This window comes from Hyperolius riggenbachi, chromosome 7, assembly GCF_040937935.1.
Source record: "Hyperolius riggenbachi isolate aHypRig1 chromosome 7, aHypRig1.pri, whole genome shotgun sequence".
Classification (NCBI taxonomy): domain Eukaryota; kingdom Metazoa; phylum Chordata; class Amphibia; order Anura; family Hyperoliidae; genus Hyperolius; species Hyperolius riggenbachi.
The window spans coordinates 74,763,091-74,780,640 of NC_090652.1; the positions used below are offsets into that span (position 1 = coordinate 74,763,091).

A 17,550-nucleotide genomic window follows, 5' to 3' on the forward strand; every position below is an offset into this window, starting at 1 on the left:
AGTAGAATGTCTGTTCCTATCTGCTCTACTACGTATAAAATGTGAAGCTCTGAACAAAGGTTGTTGTACATTGGCCAAGGCGGTTCATGCATACAAATGATCATGGGCATGGTGACTTCTTACCAGTGTATAGGACTCTGCTGATCATTCCAGGCATTACCATGAGGAACATAGGCAGGATCTTCAAGTAACCACACAGCACACAACCCAGCTTGACATGTTTAAGTGAACGGGCAGCCAGGCACCGCTGGACAATCACCTGGTAAAAGAAGGCATGGAATGAAAACAATGTTTACCATTGGAAGATGTTCTTTATGGAGGGAGTTTGCATGCTGCTGTGTATAACTAGTAAATGCACTCACACCAAAATAAGGAAACTGACAGTGGTGCGTACTGTAGTCCCTGACTTCTGGACAGCATGTCCTGCTGAGATGCATGAGGGCAACTGTGTAACAGCAGTGACACTCTGTCAATATCATGAGCCTGAATGACAGTATCACTAAATACCTATCAACACGGGTATCTAAATCTCAACAACTACTTTATCAGTGGTGCCAAGGACCTATCTGCAAAGCAAATATCACTGCACTTGCCAAAATGAACAGGTAGCAGCTTTGAAAGTGTTCACATAATACATTGCCACGTCCTCCCAGCTTGTTTCGCCCTTAAGACAGGGCTTTGTCAGGGACAAACAGAGCAGTGCAAAAAAGCCCCCCTCCCCAACAAAACAACAAACAATCTAGCAATCAAGCATGCTTGTTGTGGCACCGATTTTCAACCGAATATCAAATTAGATGTTCGATCAGGGCCGATAGCTGATGAAAGAGACTAGGGAAGGACTGGCCATAGCATAGACCATACGCAGACCATAGTTTGATAACATTATGATGAGGCACATTATGTGGATGCACAGTGACCTAAGGATCTATGTACAAAGAACTGTGGTGAAGGCAGATCCAACCCACTCCAGTCACTATGTGGTTCCAAGAAGAACCAGACTTAAAGTTGTAGTAGATGGTTAGAGTCATACTGAAAGTAAGAGATGACAAAAACAATATATTATATCAGTAAAGACTGAATGTGAAAATTCAGGAAAGAGAAGACATAGCCGATTACCTGGTCACTGCACCAGTACCACGTGGAGACAATGGTCAGCCCCACTATCAGCGCTGGCCATGGAAGATCTCCTGAAGCGGCATCACGTAAGAGGTGTAGGGAATCATCACGAGGCAGAGCGCAAGCGGCAGATACGTTGCCCAGATTGGTGGGTGTTGCATTCATGAATTTTTCCATAAGGGCATTGTAGCCACCAACCTCATTGAAAGCTGAAGGACACAAATAATGAGTGACAAGGCTAAATATTACTTGTATCCAAATTGAAGATATATATATATATTATATAATATTATTTGTATATACGCTATAGTAGAAGAAGAACTAGTGATGGCCTGGGGTCCGGGGGGCTAACCAAGAGGACACACGGTAGCTGGACATGTAAAGCACAACATCTGTCTCTGCAACCGGAGTAATTTTTTTTTGGGGGGGGGGGGGCAAGCAGAGGACATCTCCCATGGGGATTGGGTCATAGTGGTGTGCATATCTAAATCAGCAGCCTATGTGTTACTTTACATTGAAGTAGGAGTGGGGTTTGGCAGGACTTGTCCCACTGGGAATTTATAACGCTGACTAGAAATCCCCCCCCCCCCCCCACCACCACCACCCTTTCCACCATTCTAGCGATGCAACTCCTGGCCTGGCTGGTCCTCCTAGACCAGGAATGTCAACCTCAAGTCCTCGAGGGGCCATATTCATACCAGAGTTTAGGGCTGAGAAATTGAGAAATGTGTTCTACTTGATGAAGCCCACCTTTCCTGATTCAGTCCCATCAATTAATTCGAGGTGTGCCAAAAATGTGTGAGGACATCATGCCTTGAGGAGGCAGAGGCAGGAGATCTCCTACTGGAGGGTGTACTATAGTGACCTCCATACAAACAACATAGTTATATATTCTATTTGAGGGTAGGGGCAGGACACCACGCGCTGACCATGTTCCTAAATGACCTCTATGCAGACATCATCCATGATAATTATGGTGGTTGATAAAGCAGTAGCCCTCAGTCTGAGGGTGGTACAATAATTTCCACTGTACATAACGCATACATGATATTTCCTATGTGATGGGGAGGGGCAGGGGACCTCCCACTGATGGTGTCGAGTGACCACTATATACATAACTTTCCTAGAAAGGGAAGGGAACAGCAAGAGACCTCCCACTATGGTGGTGGGTGGAGAACATCTATAAAATCCAGTATGATCTATTACTTTTCCTCTAAACAAGGGCTGACTCCAAGACAGGCACAGACACGGCATTTCTGTGTATTGTAGGCAGGCCATTATAGGGCCCCTTCTCTAACTTGCATTTCAGATAGAACCCTTCTAAAAGAGAATACCAACTCCCTCTACAGCTACTGCAAACATATTGCGAGCCAATATTAATTTTAAACACCTTTTTACAATTCTACAACTGCTTCCTGAAAATTGTTGATTTTGTAGGAAAACTCTCTATGCCCTTCAGTACTGCAAGGCCTCACATCTATCATATTGTGTGCCATGGTTATTTCTTGATTAGATTTCACTTACTGTATACAGATTTACTCACCAAATCCAGCCAGTACAAAGGCCCCACCGATAATGACAAAGGTTTGTACAGTGTCCGTGTACATCAGTGCCGCAAGACCACCTGTAGCAAACGAGATTCGGGAAAGGGGGACACAAAAAAAGGGGAGGAGTGGAGAAAAGTGGTGGTGGGGGAGAGAGGAGGCATAGAGAGGATAGGGTGGGGGTGGGGGGACAAAGAAGAAAGAGGAAGAGTGTAGAAAGGAGGTGAAGTACGAAGAAGAGGTTGGAAAGAGATAATGATGGAAAGAAGAGGAAAGGGAAAAGGAGAGAGAAATGATAAGAGAGGAGGAAGAAAAGGGAGAGGAGATAGCATTAGAGAAGGCAGCAAGAGGAGGAGGGAAAGGAGGGAAAAAAGGAGGAAGGAGAGAGAAGAGGAGGAAGAGAATAGGAGATAAAGAAAAAGGGCATAACAGAGATAATGCCAAGGAAGAGTAATGGGGAGGGGAGATGAGGGGGTCATGAGAGAAAACAAGAGAGGCATACAAAATATTAAAAAAATAAATAAGAGAAGACAAGCATGAGGGAATAATTGTGATGGGGAGAGAGGAGAAGAGGAGGGAGGATTGGAGGGGTGGGGAAGAGAGATGTGAGTAGGATTGAAACAGGTCAATAAACACATGTTACAGTGACTTTTGGGTTAATTCCTTCTAGATTGCTTCTAGATTTTTCCACATTTTAAAGCTCACACCAAGCGAAGATCCAATAATACTAATAGAATAGTAAGCAGAGAGGTTAGTAATCAGAGCTCCTAAATATTAGTTTCTTGTTTGAAATGAGGCTCCTGCACTTGCTGCTCAGGTTGCAGCATGCAGCAGGGCAACTAGAATTTTCACCAGTCACATGATAACAGAAGCAATCTTTTTGAATTACAAATCCTCTGAGTTCCCACATATTTTGCATAATTGCGAGCATGTTACCATTCCCACTACGCCTTGGATGCCAAGGGTCCAGACTCATGAATGTGTCTGTAACTCTTTCTGCAAGAGGTGGGCTGGAAGTTACCTGTCACAGTGTAGATGGTGGTGATGACCAGCAGAGCGATGACAGAAATGTAAATATTCCAGCCCAAGGCCACCTGGATGAAGACAGCTCCAGAGAACATGTCCACCTGGGTAGAAGAGAGAAGAAGCCCATGTCATACAGCAACTAGCTAGAAACTATAACCAAACATATCTGGCTTGCATACATCACTAAGGTTATCTTCTCCATAGGAAGACTTAAAGATCAACTCCAGTGAAAATTATGTAATAAAAAAGTGCTTCATTTTTACAATAATTATGTATAAATGATTTAGTCAGTGTTTGCCCATTGTAAAATCGTTTAAATCCCTGATTTACATTCTGACATTTATTACATGGTGACATTTTTACTGTTGGCAGGTGATGTAGCTGCTGCATGTTTTTTTGGCAGTTGTAAACAGCTATTTCCAACAATGCAACAAGGTTCACAGACAGGAAACTGCCAGGAGTACATACTCAAGAGTTTCTTGTGGGAGGGGTTTCACCACAATATCAGCCATACAGCGCCCCCTGATGGTCTGTTTGGGAAAAGGAATAGATTTCTCATTTAAAAGGGGGTATCACCTACTGATTGGGATAAAGTTCAATTCTTGGTCGGAGTTTCTCTTTAACTCTTAGGCTTTAAAATTATGGCCAGGCTTCTCATCCTGAGGGTTGGCTAGCCTTGTTGAGCCTCACAGCTCTGCACATCTTGTTCCCTGAAAGACTGGCTAACCCATTCCTTATGAGGATATGAGGAGGAAATGTGACTCCTGGATGTGACATGTGATCCTTGGATAGACATTGGCCAGTGGATTTGACTTGTAGCCCCTGGATAGGAAATTAGCCAGCGGATGCAACATGCAGCTCATGGGTGACACCCCTGGATGTGGTATGTGACCCTTGAATGCACCATATGAGCACTGGGTGAGACATTAGGGTGTGGTGGAGGGGTCAGAGTGATCAGATTGTGGTGGATCAGAAAATTGTGGTGTGGCCGAGGGATCGGGGTTTATACAAGGGACTGGGGTGTAGCCGAAGGGATCTGTGTGCAGCAGAAATATCAGGATGTGGCAAAGGAATCAGAGTGTGGCAGAGAAAACAGGACTCATTGGAGGGATCAGGAAAAAGCAAAAAGATTGTGGGTGTGGCTTTGGGATCCGGTATAGCGGAGGGATTAGGAAATGGCAGTGATATCGGTACGGTATCGGTGCGGTGGGATTGGGGAGTGATAGTGGGATTGGGGAGTAGCAGTGGGATTGGGTAGTAGTGGGATTGGGGCATGGCAGTGGGATCAAGGAGTTGGGGTGAGATTGGGGAGTGGCAGTGGGATTGCCGTTTAGCAGTGGGATCAGGAAGTGGCAGTGAGATTAGAGAGAGGGCAGTGGGATTGAGGAGTGGCAGTGAGGTCGGGGAATGGCAGTGAGATTGGGGAATGGCAGTGAGATTGGGGGATGGCAGTGAGATTGGGGAGTGGCAGTGAGATTGGGGGATGGCAGTGGGATTGGGGAGTGGCAGTGGGATTGGGGAGTGGCAGTGAGATCGGGGAGTGGAGGATGAAATCATGGTACTGTGGACGGTATATGTTTTTGTGCAAGCAACATCACAATACTTACAGAGATCTTAGTAAATATATACATAGCAAGAGAGAGCACTGATAAATAAAGCTGGATCCTCTCCCCTCCAAATCGCTTCTTCAGGTATTCTGGCATCGTCACCACCTGATGGAAACAATCACACCACTCATGTCACAATACCCTCACATTATTCATTCACAGGTTTCACTGTAGAGCATAGGGATATATGCATTGCAAACAGTAAGCTGAGTCAAAAGAGGTTTATTAGAGATGAAGGAGTTTGTGCCTCCCTATCATTATACAAAGTTATATTCAGATGTTCCTGTCCTTACCTCAGCCGTTAGATAAACAGGAACAAAAATCCAGCCCATGAGCAGAACCACAAACAGAGCCTAGAGGGAAAAGTAGAAATCCAGAGATATTACAGTGTTTAGTGTTCAGCAATTCTAGCACTAATGACAGAGATGATTAAACATACACCATTTCTACAGTGTTCCTAAGAGAGAAGCCGAAGACATAACAATGAAAGTGGTTTAGGTGATACCTTTAATGACTAACTGTACAAGATTTCTATGCAAACTTTTGGAACTTTAAGTTTCTTCTTCAGGCATGTTTCAGAGCTGGTTGGTTTTGATTCAGTTCTGAAAAATGCCTGAAGAAGAAACTTAACGTTTGGGAAGCTTGCATAGAAATCTTGTACAGTTAGTCTTTAAAGGTATCACCTAAACAACTTTTTGTTATGTCTTTGGATTCTCTCCATGACTTATACCGGACCACACGCAACTAAGAGAGATGGTCAGATTGGAAGTGGTCCTTAGCCAAGACGGACCAAATTAAAATAGGGCCATAGGCATGATAGCAACTTGGCTCACCAATGAAGGCGAGCTGTCTTTTTTGGGGGGTAAAATTTGGTGGGCAGTAGGATCAACCAGGTCTCTGGTCTCTCTCCAGGCCTGAGGCACCTGCCCAAGTTGACTTCTGGATAGTCCAGCTCTGGTCCCTAGTAATGCCATTAGTTCAAGTATGGGGCAACTGTGTGGAAACAGACAGCATTAACATCCAGAAAGAAATTCCAAATCTTGAGTCCCTCAGGAAAACATTGATGTTCCCCACTCCCCAATGTCCACACCCACTTCTGCCTTTCCCAGGAAGTAAGGAGTATAGCAAGAGTAGAGGAAGTATCACAATACAGTATGAGGAATTTGGCTGGCTGGGCTCGATCACACTAGAGCTTTTCTAAGCGCTTTGTGATTTTAAAAGCTCTTGCTAATGTTATCCTATGTGAGTGTTCACACTGGAGCGGTGCGATTTTGTAAAAATCCCCCATAACATTGCAATAGTGAGAGATTTTAAGATCTCTAGGGTGTAAAAATCTTGTGTGAATCAGAGATGGTGAAGAGAGCCTGGATTTTCTTTTAAAGAAGTAATAAGATTAAGTCCTAGAAGGAAGCAAATTTATAGGCAAATAGGGGAAAGGGAGGTCTAGATGGAGTGAAGATAGATGGATGAAGGAGTCTAAAGAAGTGGACAGGAATCCAGAACACAAGAAGAGAGTCTGAAGATGTGGGTGACAGTCCAGGGAAATGGAAGACAGGAGAAAATGGTCTAGACTAGCAAAAGAAGAAAAGACTTGAGAGAAACAGAACTTCTGTGGAAAATGTAAGAAAAGTAAGAAACTCTTGAGAAGAGAAGGTCCAGTGGAAGCGAGTCTGGAGCAGAGTAAGTGAGCCTGTGAAAAAGAGGAAAGTCTGAAGTAGAGAAACTGTCTGTGGAAAAGGAGTCTGGATCAAAGGAGGTACACCTGGAGAAAAGGAGGGGAGTCTGAAGGAGAGTAGCTGTGTCTGCAGAAAAGTAGGAGAGTCTCGAATACAGAAAGCATGTCTGCAGAAAAGGAAGAGAGTCTGGAAAGTATGTTTGCAGAAAAGGAGGAGAGTCTGGAGTAGTGAAAGTATGTCTGCAGAAAAGGAGGAGACTCTGGAGCAGAGGACATATTCCTGAAGAAAAGGAGGAGGGTCTGAAGGAGGTCTGCAGAAAACAAGAATCTGGAGCAGAGGAAGTAGGCCTGAAGAAGATTAGGATTGTCTGGAGGAGAAGAAATAATACCATGGAGCAGAGATGTCTGGAGTAGAGGAATTACATCTAAGGAATTGAGCCTGTGCATATGAGGTATATATGCAGAAAAAAAGTGTCTAGAGCATAGGAAATAGGTCTACAGAAAAAGAGGAGAGTAGATGAGGCATGTCTGGAGATTACGAGGTCTGAAGAAAAGAAGGGGTGTTTGGAGCAGTGCAAGTATATTTGTAGAAAAAGGAGGTACAGAGTACCTAGCAAGCTCATGGTAACCCAGAACTCCTAGGAGTGTGTGTGTTTAGCTCACAGGAACGACAATGGATAATTTGCATATATTCAGCAGTGATGCACTGGGAGACATCTCGGAGCTCACTCCAACCTGAATTATCGCAAATACTTTCTGTTTTAAGAAAGCAATCTTTTGTTTTCCATAGAAAAAGAAGACTCTGGGGCAGATGTGGTTTGTTATGTCTGAAGAAATGGTAAAGAGCCTGGAATAGAGGCGGTAACTTTGCAAAAGAGGCGGAGTCTGGAGCAGAGGAGGTATAGTCTGCTATAGTCTGCAGAGAAAGAGAAGGTTCTGGGATTGAGAAGGTAGTGGTACAGTATGTTTGCAGAAAAAGAGGAGTGTCTGGTCTGAGGTATTTCTGGAGAAAAAGAAGAGTGTCTGGAGTAGACGAAGTATGTCTGGAGAAAAAGGAGGAGAGCCTGGAGTATAGGAGGCATGTGTGCAGGAATGGGTGAGTGGGATGGCGTATGTCTGGAAAAAAGGTGAAAAGTATGGAATAGAGGAGGTATGTGTGGATAAAGGAGGAGAGTCTGGTATGAAGGAGGTATGTGTGGATAAAGGAGGCGAGTCTGGAATAAAGGAGGTATGTGTGGATAAAGGAGTCTGGAATAGAGGAGGTATGTGTGGATAAAGGAGTAGAGTCTGGAATAAAGGAGGTATGTGTGGATAAAGGAGGCGAGTCTGGAATAAAGGAGGTATGTGTGGATAAAGGAGTCTGGAATAAAGGAGGTATGTTTGGATAAAGGAGGAGAGTCTGGAATAGAGGAGGTATGTATGTCAAAAAGGAGAAAGAAATGAGGATATTCTGAAGTATAGGAAAATGTCTAGAGAAAGGAAGGTTATCTGAAGCAGAGGAGGTATGTCTGGAGGAAGGAAGAAGAGTCTGGAGCAGAGGATGTATGTCTGGAGAAAGGAGGAGAGTCTGTGGCAGAAAAAAGTGGAGAGTGTGGAATTGAGGAAGTAAGTTTGGAGAAAGGTGGAGAGTGTCGAATTGAAGAGGTATGCCTGGAGGAAAGTACGATATCTAGTTATCAAAAGCAGAATCTGGCTAAGTGGAGCTGGAACAGTTTAGAGTAAAGGGAAAAGGCCAGAGAACTGGAAAGCACAACTTGTAAAAGTAGAGGTTGGTCTAGAGAAGTGAAGTGGAAACATCCAAAAGAAGGAACATTGGATAAAACTAGTGAGAACTGAGAAAGGTAGAAATTCCAAGTAAAATGATAAGTCTGGAGAAGTTTGGAAAAGAGGAAGATAGTTCAGAGAGGGAGCAGAGTCTGCATGGAAAAAGGATGAGGAAGTTTGTCTGGGAAACCGACTACTGATTTTATAGCAGGCATAGGAGGTTCTCAGTAGGTGGTCAGTCACTAAATACTGTCCACCCACTTGCCATTTTACAAGCATGAGACTTTTATACCTAGCCTTCTGCCTTTGTTTTGGGAAATTATTGATCACAATTCAATACACGGTTACCCTAACGTGTTCAGGTGAAACAGAGTTCTGATGTAGTACTTACATTCCATTCAAATCCAGCCACAGCGATGCCAGCCGCAGCACCAGTACCAGCAAGTCCCACAAAGTGTCCACTTCCAATATTACTGGCAAAAAGAGAGGCTCCCACCTGGCAGAGAGAACTGGCCATAAGCAACCAACAAGGAGAATTAACAGAACATCTCTGGACTCCGTATAAATACTTAGTGAAATAGTATGTCCACTCAAAAGAGACACTTCAGTCTTTGATGGATGCTGGAGTGTTTGCTTAGATCTCAGAGATAGGTGGAGACCAGGCACTTAACTACAAATCATGGGGCCAAAACTTTGGTGCCCCCCACGCCCAATGTTCACACCCTTTCCCTTGCCTACCCTTGGTGACCCTCATAGACGGGGCTCATCCTACATGGGTCATAAAACAAGTGTGGCCTTCATAATTTTCACACCCATAACAAGTGTAGCCACAAAAACACCCGATCTGAAGGATGGACCCCTTTATTGGAGGGAGGGAAGTTTAGTAGTCAGGGTCCACTCACAGCTCTTGGCAACCCAGGTTACGCCCCTAGTGGAGACAAAAACTATGACTAACGGTATCCCCAACACATAAAGCATCACATCAGGCAACACTGCTCTCCCCCCCCCCCCCCCAGACTCCACACATAATAGGAATATCACTTTGGTGTGGAGTGACCCTTTAGGAGAGTGAAATAGTCAAAAATGTACCACTTACAGGAAACCAGTGCATGCTTCTTCCTGCTAGAAAATAACCGCCAACCGTCCCACGATTAGCTCGCCGCATGGACTGAAAAATAGCAAGATGAGAAAGAGACATGAAGGGTCAGTAAATTACCATAGGCTTCCCAACACATAAGATAAATGTGGTCAGTGCGGCACTCAGATAAAGGTTGGAAGTGATCTTGCGGTGTATAGGTGCTGTCTCTGCTCTCTTTGCTGAAATGGCATATTGGTGTGCTCCAGCCACGCGGGTAGAAGGAAGGCATAACGTGCGATACACAGAAGCAGAATGCGGGAAGCATCCAATGCAAAACGATCACCATCCAAGGAAAACGATGCAAAGCATCTCTACAGACGCTTGGTCACAGTGATTCAAAGGCCTTTAACCAAGTGTTCGTAGAGGTGCGAAACAGCCATCGCTGGTCTTCCTAGCGCCCCACCACCCACCTCCGCACTGATGTTAAAGGACAACTGAAGTGAAAGGAATATGGAGGCTGCCATATTTTTTTCCTTTAAAGGCAACCTAAACTGAGAGGAATATGAATGTTTCCTTTTAAACAATAACAGTTGCCTGGCAGTCCAGTTAATCTCTTTAGCTTCAGTAGAGGCTGAATCACACACCTGAAACAAGCATGCAGCTTATCCAGTCTGACTTCAGTCAGAGTACCTGATCTGCATGCTTGTTGAGGGGCTGTGGCTGCAAGTATTAGAGACACAGGATCACCAGAAGCAGTCATTCGGGTCTCTCTTCGGCGAACTGCCCGGTGCCCAAATAAGATGCACTCCTTTTCTCACCCGCAGCGCTTTCTGAGCGGTTTTTTTTAAATGCTCTCATTGGCTTACATTAAAATCACGGTAGGCCTAGTTCACACTACAAATCGCAAACGCTTTTCTGATTCTGTAGGTGTTTTTTGTGCGATTTCCATTTTTGGTATTCGCTTTCTGTGTGCAGACTACAGGAAGTGCACTCTTTAACCTGGAACTGAATGTCTTTAAGGTAATTTTTGTAGCAAAAGTGCTCACAAAAGTACTTTGCAAAGTGTTTTTTAAAGCAATTTTCTTATACCTTCCATTAGCACAATCGCTCAGAAAATGGTGCAGGACTCGCGTTTGCGATTGGAAAGAAAGCTCATCACTCATGTAAGAACACTCACATTGGATTACATTACCCAAGTGCTTTTAAAGCGCTTTTTAAAATGCTAGCATTTTTTAAAAAGCTCAAAGCGCCCATAGTGTGAATAAGCCTTTATAGTGAGTTTTGGGGTTAAGAATGAAAAATTATGTGTTAAGGCCTCCACTCGTCAGTTTTGCTCTGTGTCAGTTTTACTGCACGAGTTGTATAAGGCTGGGAACAGGTTGCGTTTTGCTGCATATGGTTGCATTTTGCTGCATATGCGTTTGTGGGTTTTATGTGTTTCACACATGCGTTTTGCTTGCATTTTATTATTTTGCACAAATAAATTGCACATGCATTTTTGTGCGTTTTATATGCATTTTTTGCAAATCACTAGGAAGTAAAAATAAATCATCAAACTTATTTTTTGTTTTTTTTAAAGTGCATAAAAAAAAACCCACACAAAATGCATAGAAAACGCAATACTTCTGTGCCACCATTGACATGCATTACATGCATTTTGGATAAAATATGCAGCAAGTTCAGCATTTTCTGAAACGCACATTGCAGAATGTGAACATGCGTGTTTTCATGTTAACGCTAGCGTTTTACTCAGGGCTAGCGATTCTCCCTAAACCTACCCCAACAGTTTTGCATTGCTGTCAATTGTTTTTCTGCAAGTGAAAAATGCATTAAAGTGAACCAGATATGGATCACTAGCGCTAACTAATACTTACCTGGGGCTTCCACCAGCCCCATAAGTACCATGGTCTTCCTCGCCGTCCTCCTTGGCCCCTCCCTTATGCCGCTATGACTTCCGGTAAGCCGGGGCAGTTGCGTCCTTCTGGGCATGCGCGGCTTGGCCGTGTGCGCACTCCCTCATTGCGTTCCTGTCCCCTGGAGCGTTCTGCCCCTGCGCAGTAGTACTGGGCAGGCTCAGAACGCTCCAGGGGCTGAGCATGCGCAGAAGGCCTCGACTGGAGGCAACTGACCAGATTACCGGGAGTCGTAGCGACAGAACGGAGGGGCTAAAGGGTTCACCGAGGGAAGCCACGGTGCTTATGGGGCTGGAGGAAGCCACTGGTAAGTATAAATTAGCGATAGTGTACCAGACCTTTAAAGTGTGAGCTAGCCCATTGATTAACATAGGTTGCAGTTTTCCTGTGCAGAAAATGCACAGAAAAACTGATGAGTGGAGACAAGCCCTAAGTAAACCTTTTAATAAAAAAGCATTTCAGATAATTTAAAGCATTCAAGAATGTTTGAAAAGCATTAATACTAATTATTAATATGGAATACTCCAAACAAATATGCGTGTCGACAGGTACTTGAGTTGATTATTATCCACAATAGGGGGTACTCTGCAAACACCAGCTTTCTATAAGGGAACATGCTGTAACAATGTTGTAACACAGATCGTGAGGAAATAACAATATAGTACTGAGAAATGGGGGAGGAGACATTACGCAGAGCGCAGGACTAGGCGGTGGAAGATTACTTCAGGTAAAATCACTCATGTGAATCCTACTAAGTCCTGTAATCAGCTGAAATTTACACAAATTTAGCAAATTCCTGCTTGGTGTAAAATGTTTATTAGTTACCAATAAAACAGAGGCGCTTTGTACAGCGCCCTGCAGAGAGTCACAGCTCTGACCACAGCTGTGCACTCTCACACCCCTGTATAGAGCGCCCTGCAGAGAGTCACAGCTCTGACCACAGCTGTGCACTCTCACACCCCTGTATAGAACGCCCTGCAGAGAGTCACAGCTCTGACCACAGCTGTGCACTCTCACACCCCTGTATAGAGCGCCCTGCAGAGAGTCACAGCTCTGACCACAGCTGTGCACTCTCACACCCCTGTATAGAACGCCCTGCAGAGAGTCACAGCTCTGACCACAGCTGTGCACTCTCACACCCCTGTATAGAGCGCCCTGCAGAGAGTCACAGCTCTGACCACAGCTGTGCACTCTCACACCCCTGTATAGAGCGCCCTGCAGAGAGTCACAGCTCTGACCACAGCTGTGCACTCTCACACACCTGTATAGAGCGCCCTGCAGAGTCACAGCTCTGACCACAGCCGTGCACTCTCACACCCCTGTATAGAGCGCCCTGCAGAGTCACAGCTCTGACAACAGCTGTGCACTCTCACACCCCTGTATAGAGCGCCCTGCAGAGTCACAGCTCTGACCACAGCTGTGCACTCTCACACACCTGTATAGAGCGCCCTGCAGAGAGTCACAGCTCTGACCACAGCTGTGCACTCTCACACCCCTGTATAGAGCGCCCTGCAGAGAGTCACAGCTCTAACCACAGCTGTGCACTCTCACACACCTGTATAGAGCGCCCTGCAGAGAGTCACAGCTCTGACCACAGCTGTGCACTCTCACACCCCTGTATAGAGCGCCCTGCAGAGAGTCACAGCTCTGACCACAGCTGTGCACTCTCACACCCCTGTATAGAGCGCCCTGCAGAGAGTCACAGCTCTGACCAAAGCTGTGCACTCTCACACCCCTGTAGAGCGCCCTGCAGAGAGTCACAGCTCTGACCACAGCTGTGCACTCTCACGCCCCTGTATAGAGCGCCCTGCAGAGAGTCACTGCTCTGACCACAGCTATGCACTCTCACATCCCTGTATAGAGCGCCCTGCAGACAGTCACAGCTCTGACCACAGTTATGCACTCTCACACCCCTGTATAGAGCGCCCTGCAGACAGTCACAGCTCTGACCACAGCTGTGCACTCTCACACCACTGTAGAGCGCACTGCAGAGAGTCACAGCTCTGACCACAGCTGTGCACTCTCACGCCCCTGTATAGAGCGCCCTGCAGACAGTCACAGCTCTGACCACAGCTGTGTACTCTCACACCCCTGTATAGAGCGCCCTGCAGAGAGTCACAGCTCTGACCACAGCTGTGCACTCTCACACCCCTGTAGAACGCACTGCAGAGAGTGCAGTTGCACTGCACTAGGTAACAATAGCCCTCGCAATGCCCGCTATACAAGTGGACCTGAACTCTTGCACAGCGCAGAAGGAAAACAGAAAGAAATGTACCCTGTATGTATTTAGAGACATTCTCCTGTCTAATCCCCCTCATCTGTGACTAATCACCACTGTAATTTGATCTCTCAGCTGGCTTCCTCAGCAGAGCAGCTAACTTGTAAACGCAGGATGTTAACCCTATGTCTGCTTCCATGACAGCAGGAAGTAGACACACTGCAAATGTATTGCAAGAATTGTATCAGCTGTAACAAAAAAATGTTTTTCTTTAAAGTACAAAATTCTGCATATTATTACACACCTGTACAGTGTTCCTGCAGAGCAACAGAGAATGTCTCTTTTCTCCAGTGGTTTTACCTAGTTCCTGCAGAGCATTGCAACCATGTAGCGCAATCTGAAGACTATCACACATCTGGACAGCGCTCTACATATAATAATGTCTCTGTATAAATCTACACAGAGCATCACACCACTGTACAGAGCACTGCAGAGCATTACACCTCTGTACACTGATATGGAAAATGATACTTGAAATTAAGGTTGGTAGGAATAATGGTACTCAGGACTGTGGATAAGTTATGGATGATAGGAATATTAGTACTTCTTATTGAAGGTGAGTATAATGTTACTGTGGATGACATGGATAATGGTAATTGAGACTATATGATAGAAATAATGGAACACAAAATTATTGATGATAGGAAGAGTAGTACTTGGGGTTATGGATGATAGGAAGATTGGTACTCTGCAGTAACAATGAGTAGGAGGCTGGTTTTACACTTGATGTGTATGTTTGCGGTGCGAGGCAGAAATGATGCTGCATATGACCCCTGCACCACAGTGCGGCGTCAGGATCATATGCATAGCCCCCCCCCCCGGCTAGTGACCTATCCCTGCTGGGCAGGAAGTACATCACCCTGGGAATCCCGTTGGTTCGCACACGCGCGGCGCACTACTTTTACACTTACTGAATCCCCCAATAGGCACGGGTCATGCGGCAATGCGCTGCAGACTTTGCGTCAGATCAGATGCTTCCGGCATATCGCACCGCATTAACTCTGCAAGGCTCCATCGACTTACAATGCACTCGAGGCTCCTTGCGGTAAGAAAGAGTAATGCAACACAGGTTTTCATTGCTAGTGCGAAAGGGGCCTAATAGTATTCAGCCCAGCATTGCAGAGCCACCAGAAGAGGCTGGGAAGTTTCATGTACTGATAAGAAATAATAATTCACAAATTCACAGCCTAAAGCCTGGTACACACAACCAATATTTATTGGCCAATTTTATCACCTCCATGTAGTATGCGAGTTTACTTACACAATCTGTTCTTAGTACAGCAAAGTCCCCATTATATGGAACTCAGGGCATCAGAATTCTCAACTAACCGGCATGCCTGAGGGGATAACAGGGACAGTGCTTTGGGGGGTTTGCAGGGCATTGTAGGGTAGAATGTCCCCAGGCACCATCTTCTACCCTTCCTGCAGCTCCCTACGGATTCCCGGCATCCATGCACGGCTCCTGGGGTGTCACGTGCACCAATGCAGGTGCAGGAAAGGCTAGGAGCTACAGGAAGGGTAGAAGACAGCACATGGAGGCTCGGTAAGTACTTTCTGTGGCACGGGGGATATTTGTGCCTTTTTTGTCTGGTTGCTAAAGCAACTGGCAAGCATGCCTGTCCAGCATCAGCCAATCCCTGCCCATGCCAGATACTGGGGACTTTGCTGTATTCACAATTTGTTGGCCCTCATACGCGTACGTATTAGTACGCCGTCGGTGAGCTGGGGCACAGGGCGAGCCGAATGAGGGCTCATCCTGCTGCTGCTCAAATCTCGGCGGCGTTAAATACCATTCCCCCTCCGAGTGTTTGCAACTTGGAGGGAATTGTAAATCAGGGTCTGGCAAATCTCCAGAACACCGAATTACCCTAACACGTCCTGCGCACTGTAGCATTGCTGCTATAGCAGCACCTAGTTTTGTCACTCGGCAGTGAGCGCCGCAACAACCTGCTTCACCTCATACTGCATAGAGGTGGAAAAATTGGTGAATCATTGGCCAATCAAAATTGGATGTGTGTACCAGGCTTAACTATAGGGATGGCAATCGCTGGGACTGCTGAAACTGCATATGGTGCATCCAGTAATCTCTGATGCACGGTTCCTCCTGATCCTGAATATCTATTCTGTAACAGGCACATTAGTCAATCCTCTTAGTTAAACTGTACAGAATCTTGAACTTTGGCCAATCAGGAATGATCAGGTTGAGAAGCAATGCCATCATTTCCCAGCTTCTCACTGGCAGCCTGATCCCCACAGTAACACAACCACATTTCAGAGAATAAGGGGATATCTGGTGCTCAGCTGAGATTATGGTATACATCTCTCCTTTCATATTAGTACTAGGCAGATTACAGAACACTCACCCATAATCCAACTCCAATGACAACAACGAAGTAGCCGACAATCACACTTATGTCTGCCGGATTGCTGATGGCGGTGTTGCTGCTGGTGGGGGTGTCAGAGGTGGCAGTAGGGACAGATGATGTCTCTGGAGTGACGGTGGCCATTGTAGCTAGATGTGACTCTCTTCCTCCTCTGCCTCGGCTTCTTGTACCTGCTAAAGCTAACCGGCCGTGACCATTAACTTATTCACCAGAGGAGGTGAAGAGTGAAAACCTCTCATCTTTCCAGCAGAACTGCAGATCAGCAAGTAAGAATCAATATGGTGAACTCACAATATCTGCTCGCAGGATCCCGATAGAGCAGGGGTCTCAAACTCAATTTACCTGGGGGCCGCAGGAGGCAAAGTCAGGATGAGGCTGGGCCGCATAAGGGATTTCACAAAAAAAAGTCCTCAAATGTCATTATTAACAGTTTTAATTATTTCTTCTGAACATGAAGTGTCCTACCTTATAGTTCGCTTCAGTGCTCCCATTACAAGTAATCCGCTGTGTCCCCGCCGCAAAACAAGGCCTAAAGAGCCCCCAAATCGCCCGGGGGGCAATCCGCCGGCATTTCCTGGAAGGGGCAGAGGTTTCAGCTTCAGCTCTGCCCCTCCTGACGTCAATCGTGGCGTATCGCCGCCTCTGCCCGCCCCTCTCACTCTTCCTTCACAGAGAGGGGCAGGGAGAGGCGGCGATCCGTGCGGCAATTGACGTCAGGAGGGGCAGAGCTACAGCTGGAAGCTCTGCCCCTCAGTGCAGTCGTGGATGTTTGCCCGGGGGATTTGGGGGCTCTGCAGCCCTCGTTTAGCAGCGGGGATGCGGCGGATTACTTAGGAGCACTGAAGCGAACTATAAGGTAAAATAGTTTGCTGCCGTGTCGCTTTTGCTTTTGCCGGCGTGGGCCACAAAATATTGTACCGAGGGCCGCAAATGGCCCGCGGGCCGCGAGTTTGAGATCCCTGCGATAGAGGCACGCTCACTCCAAGTTCATCCACAAATAAAGTCAATCAATGGAACCATTACAAACATCTCTGTTCATCAACTGGCATCCAGATGTTACATGAATGAAGATAATTAGAAATGACAAATAACTTTATACCGTAAAATACAATGAAATACATCTCAGTCCATAGTCGGTTTCTTTAAAGAGACACTGAAGCAAAAA

General features: G+C 45.8%; 1 protein-coding gene across 1 annotated transcript in view; it reads right to left on the reverse strand.

The window, feature by feature from the left end:
• The window catches only part of SLC5A2 (solute carrier family 5 member 2), a 35,983-nt gene extending 19,403 nt beyond the window's left edge, over positions 1-16,580 (reverse strand). The window contains exons 1-9 of the mRNA XM_068244142.1: positions 16,365-16,580; positions 9,829-9,900; positions 9,124-9,228; positions 5,587-5,646; positions 5,294-5,398; positions 3,682-3,787; positions 2,660-2,740; positions 1,117-1,325; positions 124-259 (exon numbers count right to left, since the gene is read on the reverse strand). Of these exons, the coding sequence (XP_068100243.1) occupies positions 124-259; positions 1,117-1,325; positions 2,660-2,740; positions 3,682-3,787; positions 5,294-5,398; positions 5,587-5,646; positions 9,124-9,228; positions 9,829-9,900; positions 16,365-16,508 (1,018 nt within the window). The 5' untranslated portion in view covers positions 16,509-16,580. The remainder of the gene's footprint in view (positions 1-123; positions 260-1,116; positions 1,326-2,659; positions 2,741-3,681; positions 3,788-5,293; positions 5,399-5,586; positions 5,647-9,123; positions 9,229-9,828; positions 9,901-16,364) is intronic.
• Between the last annotated feature and the right edge of the window lie 970 nt (positions 16,581-17,550).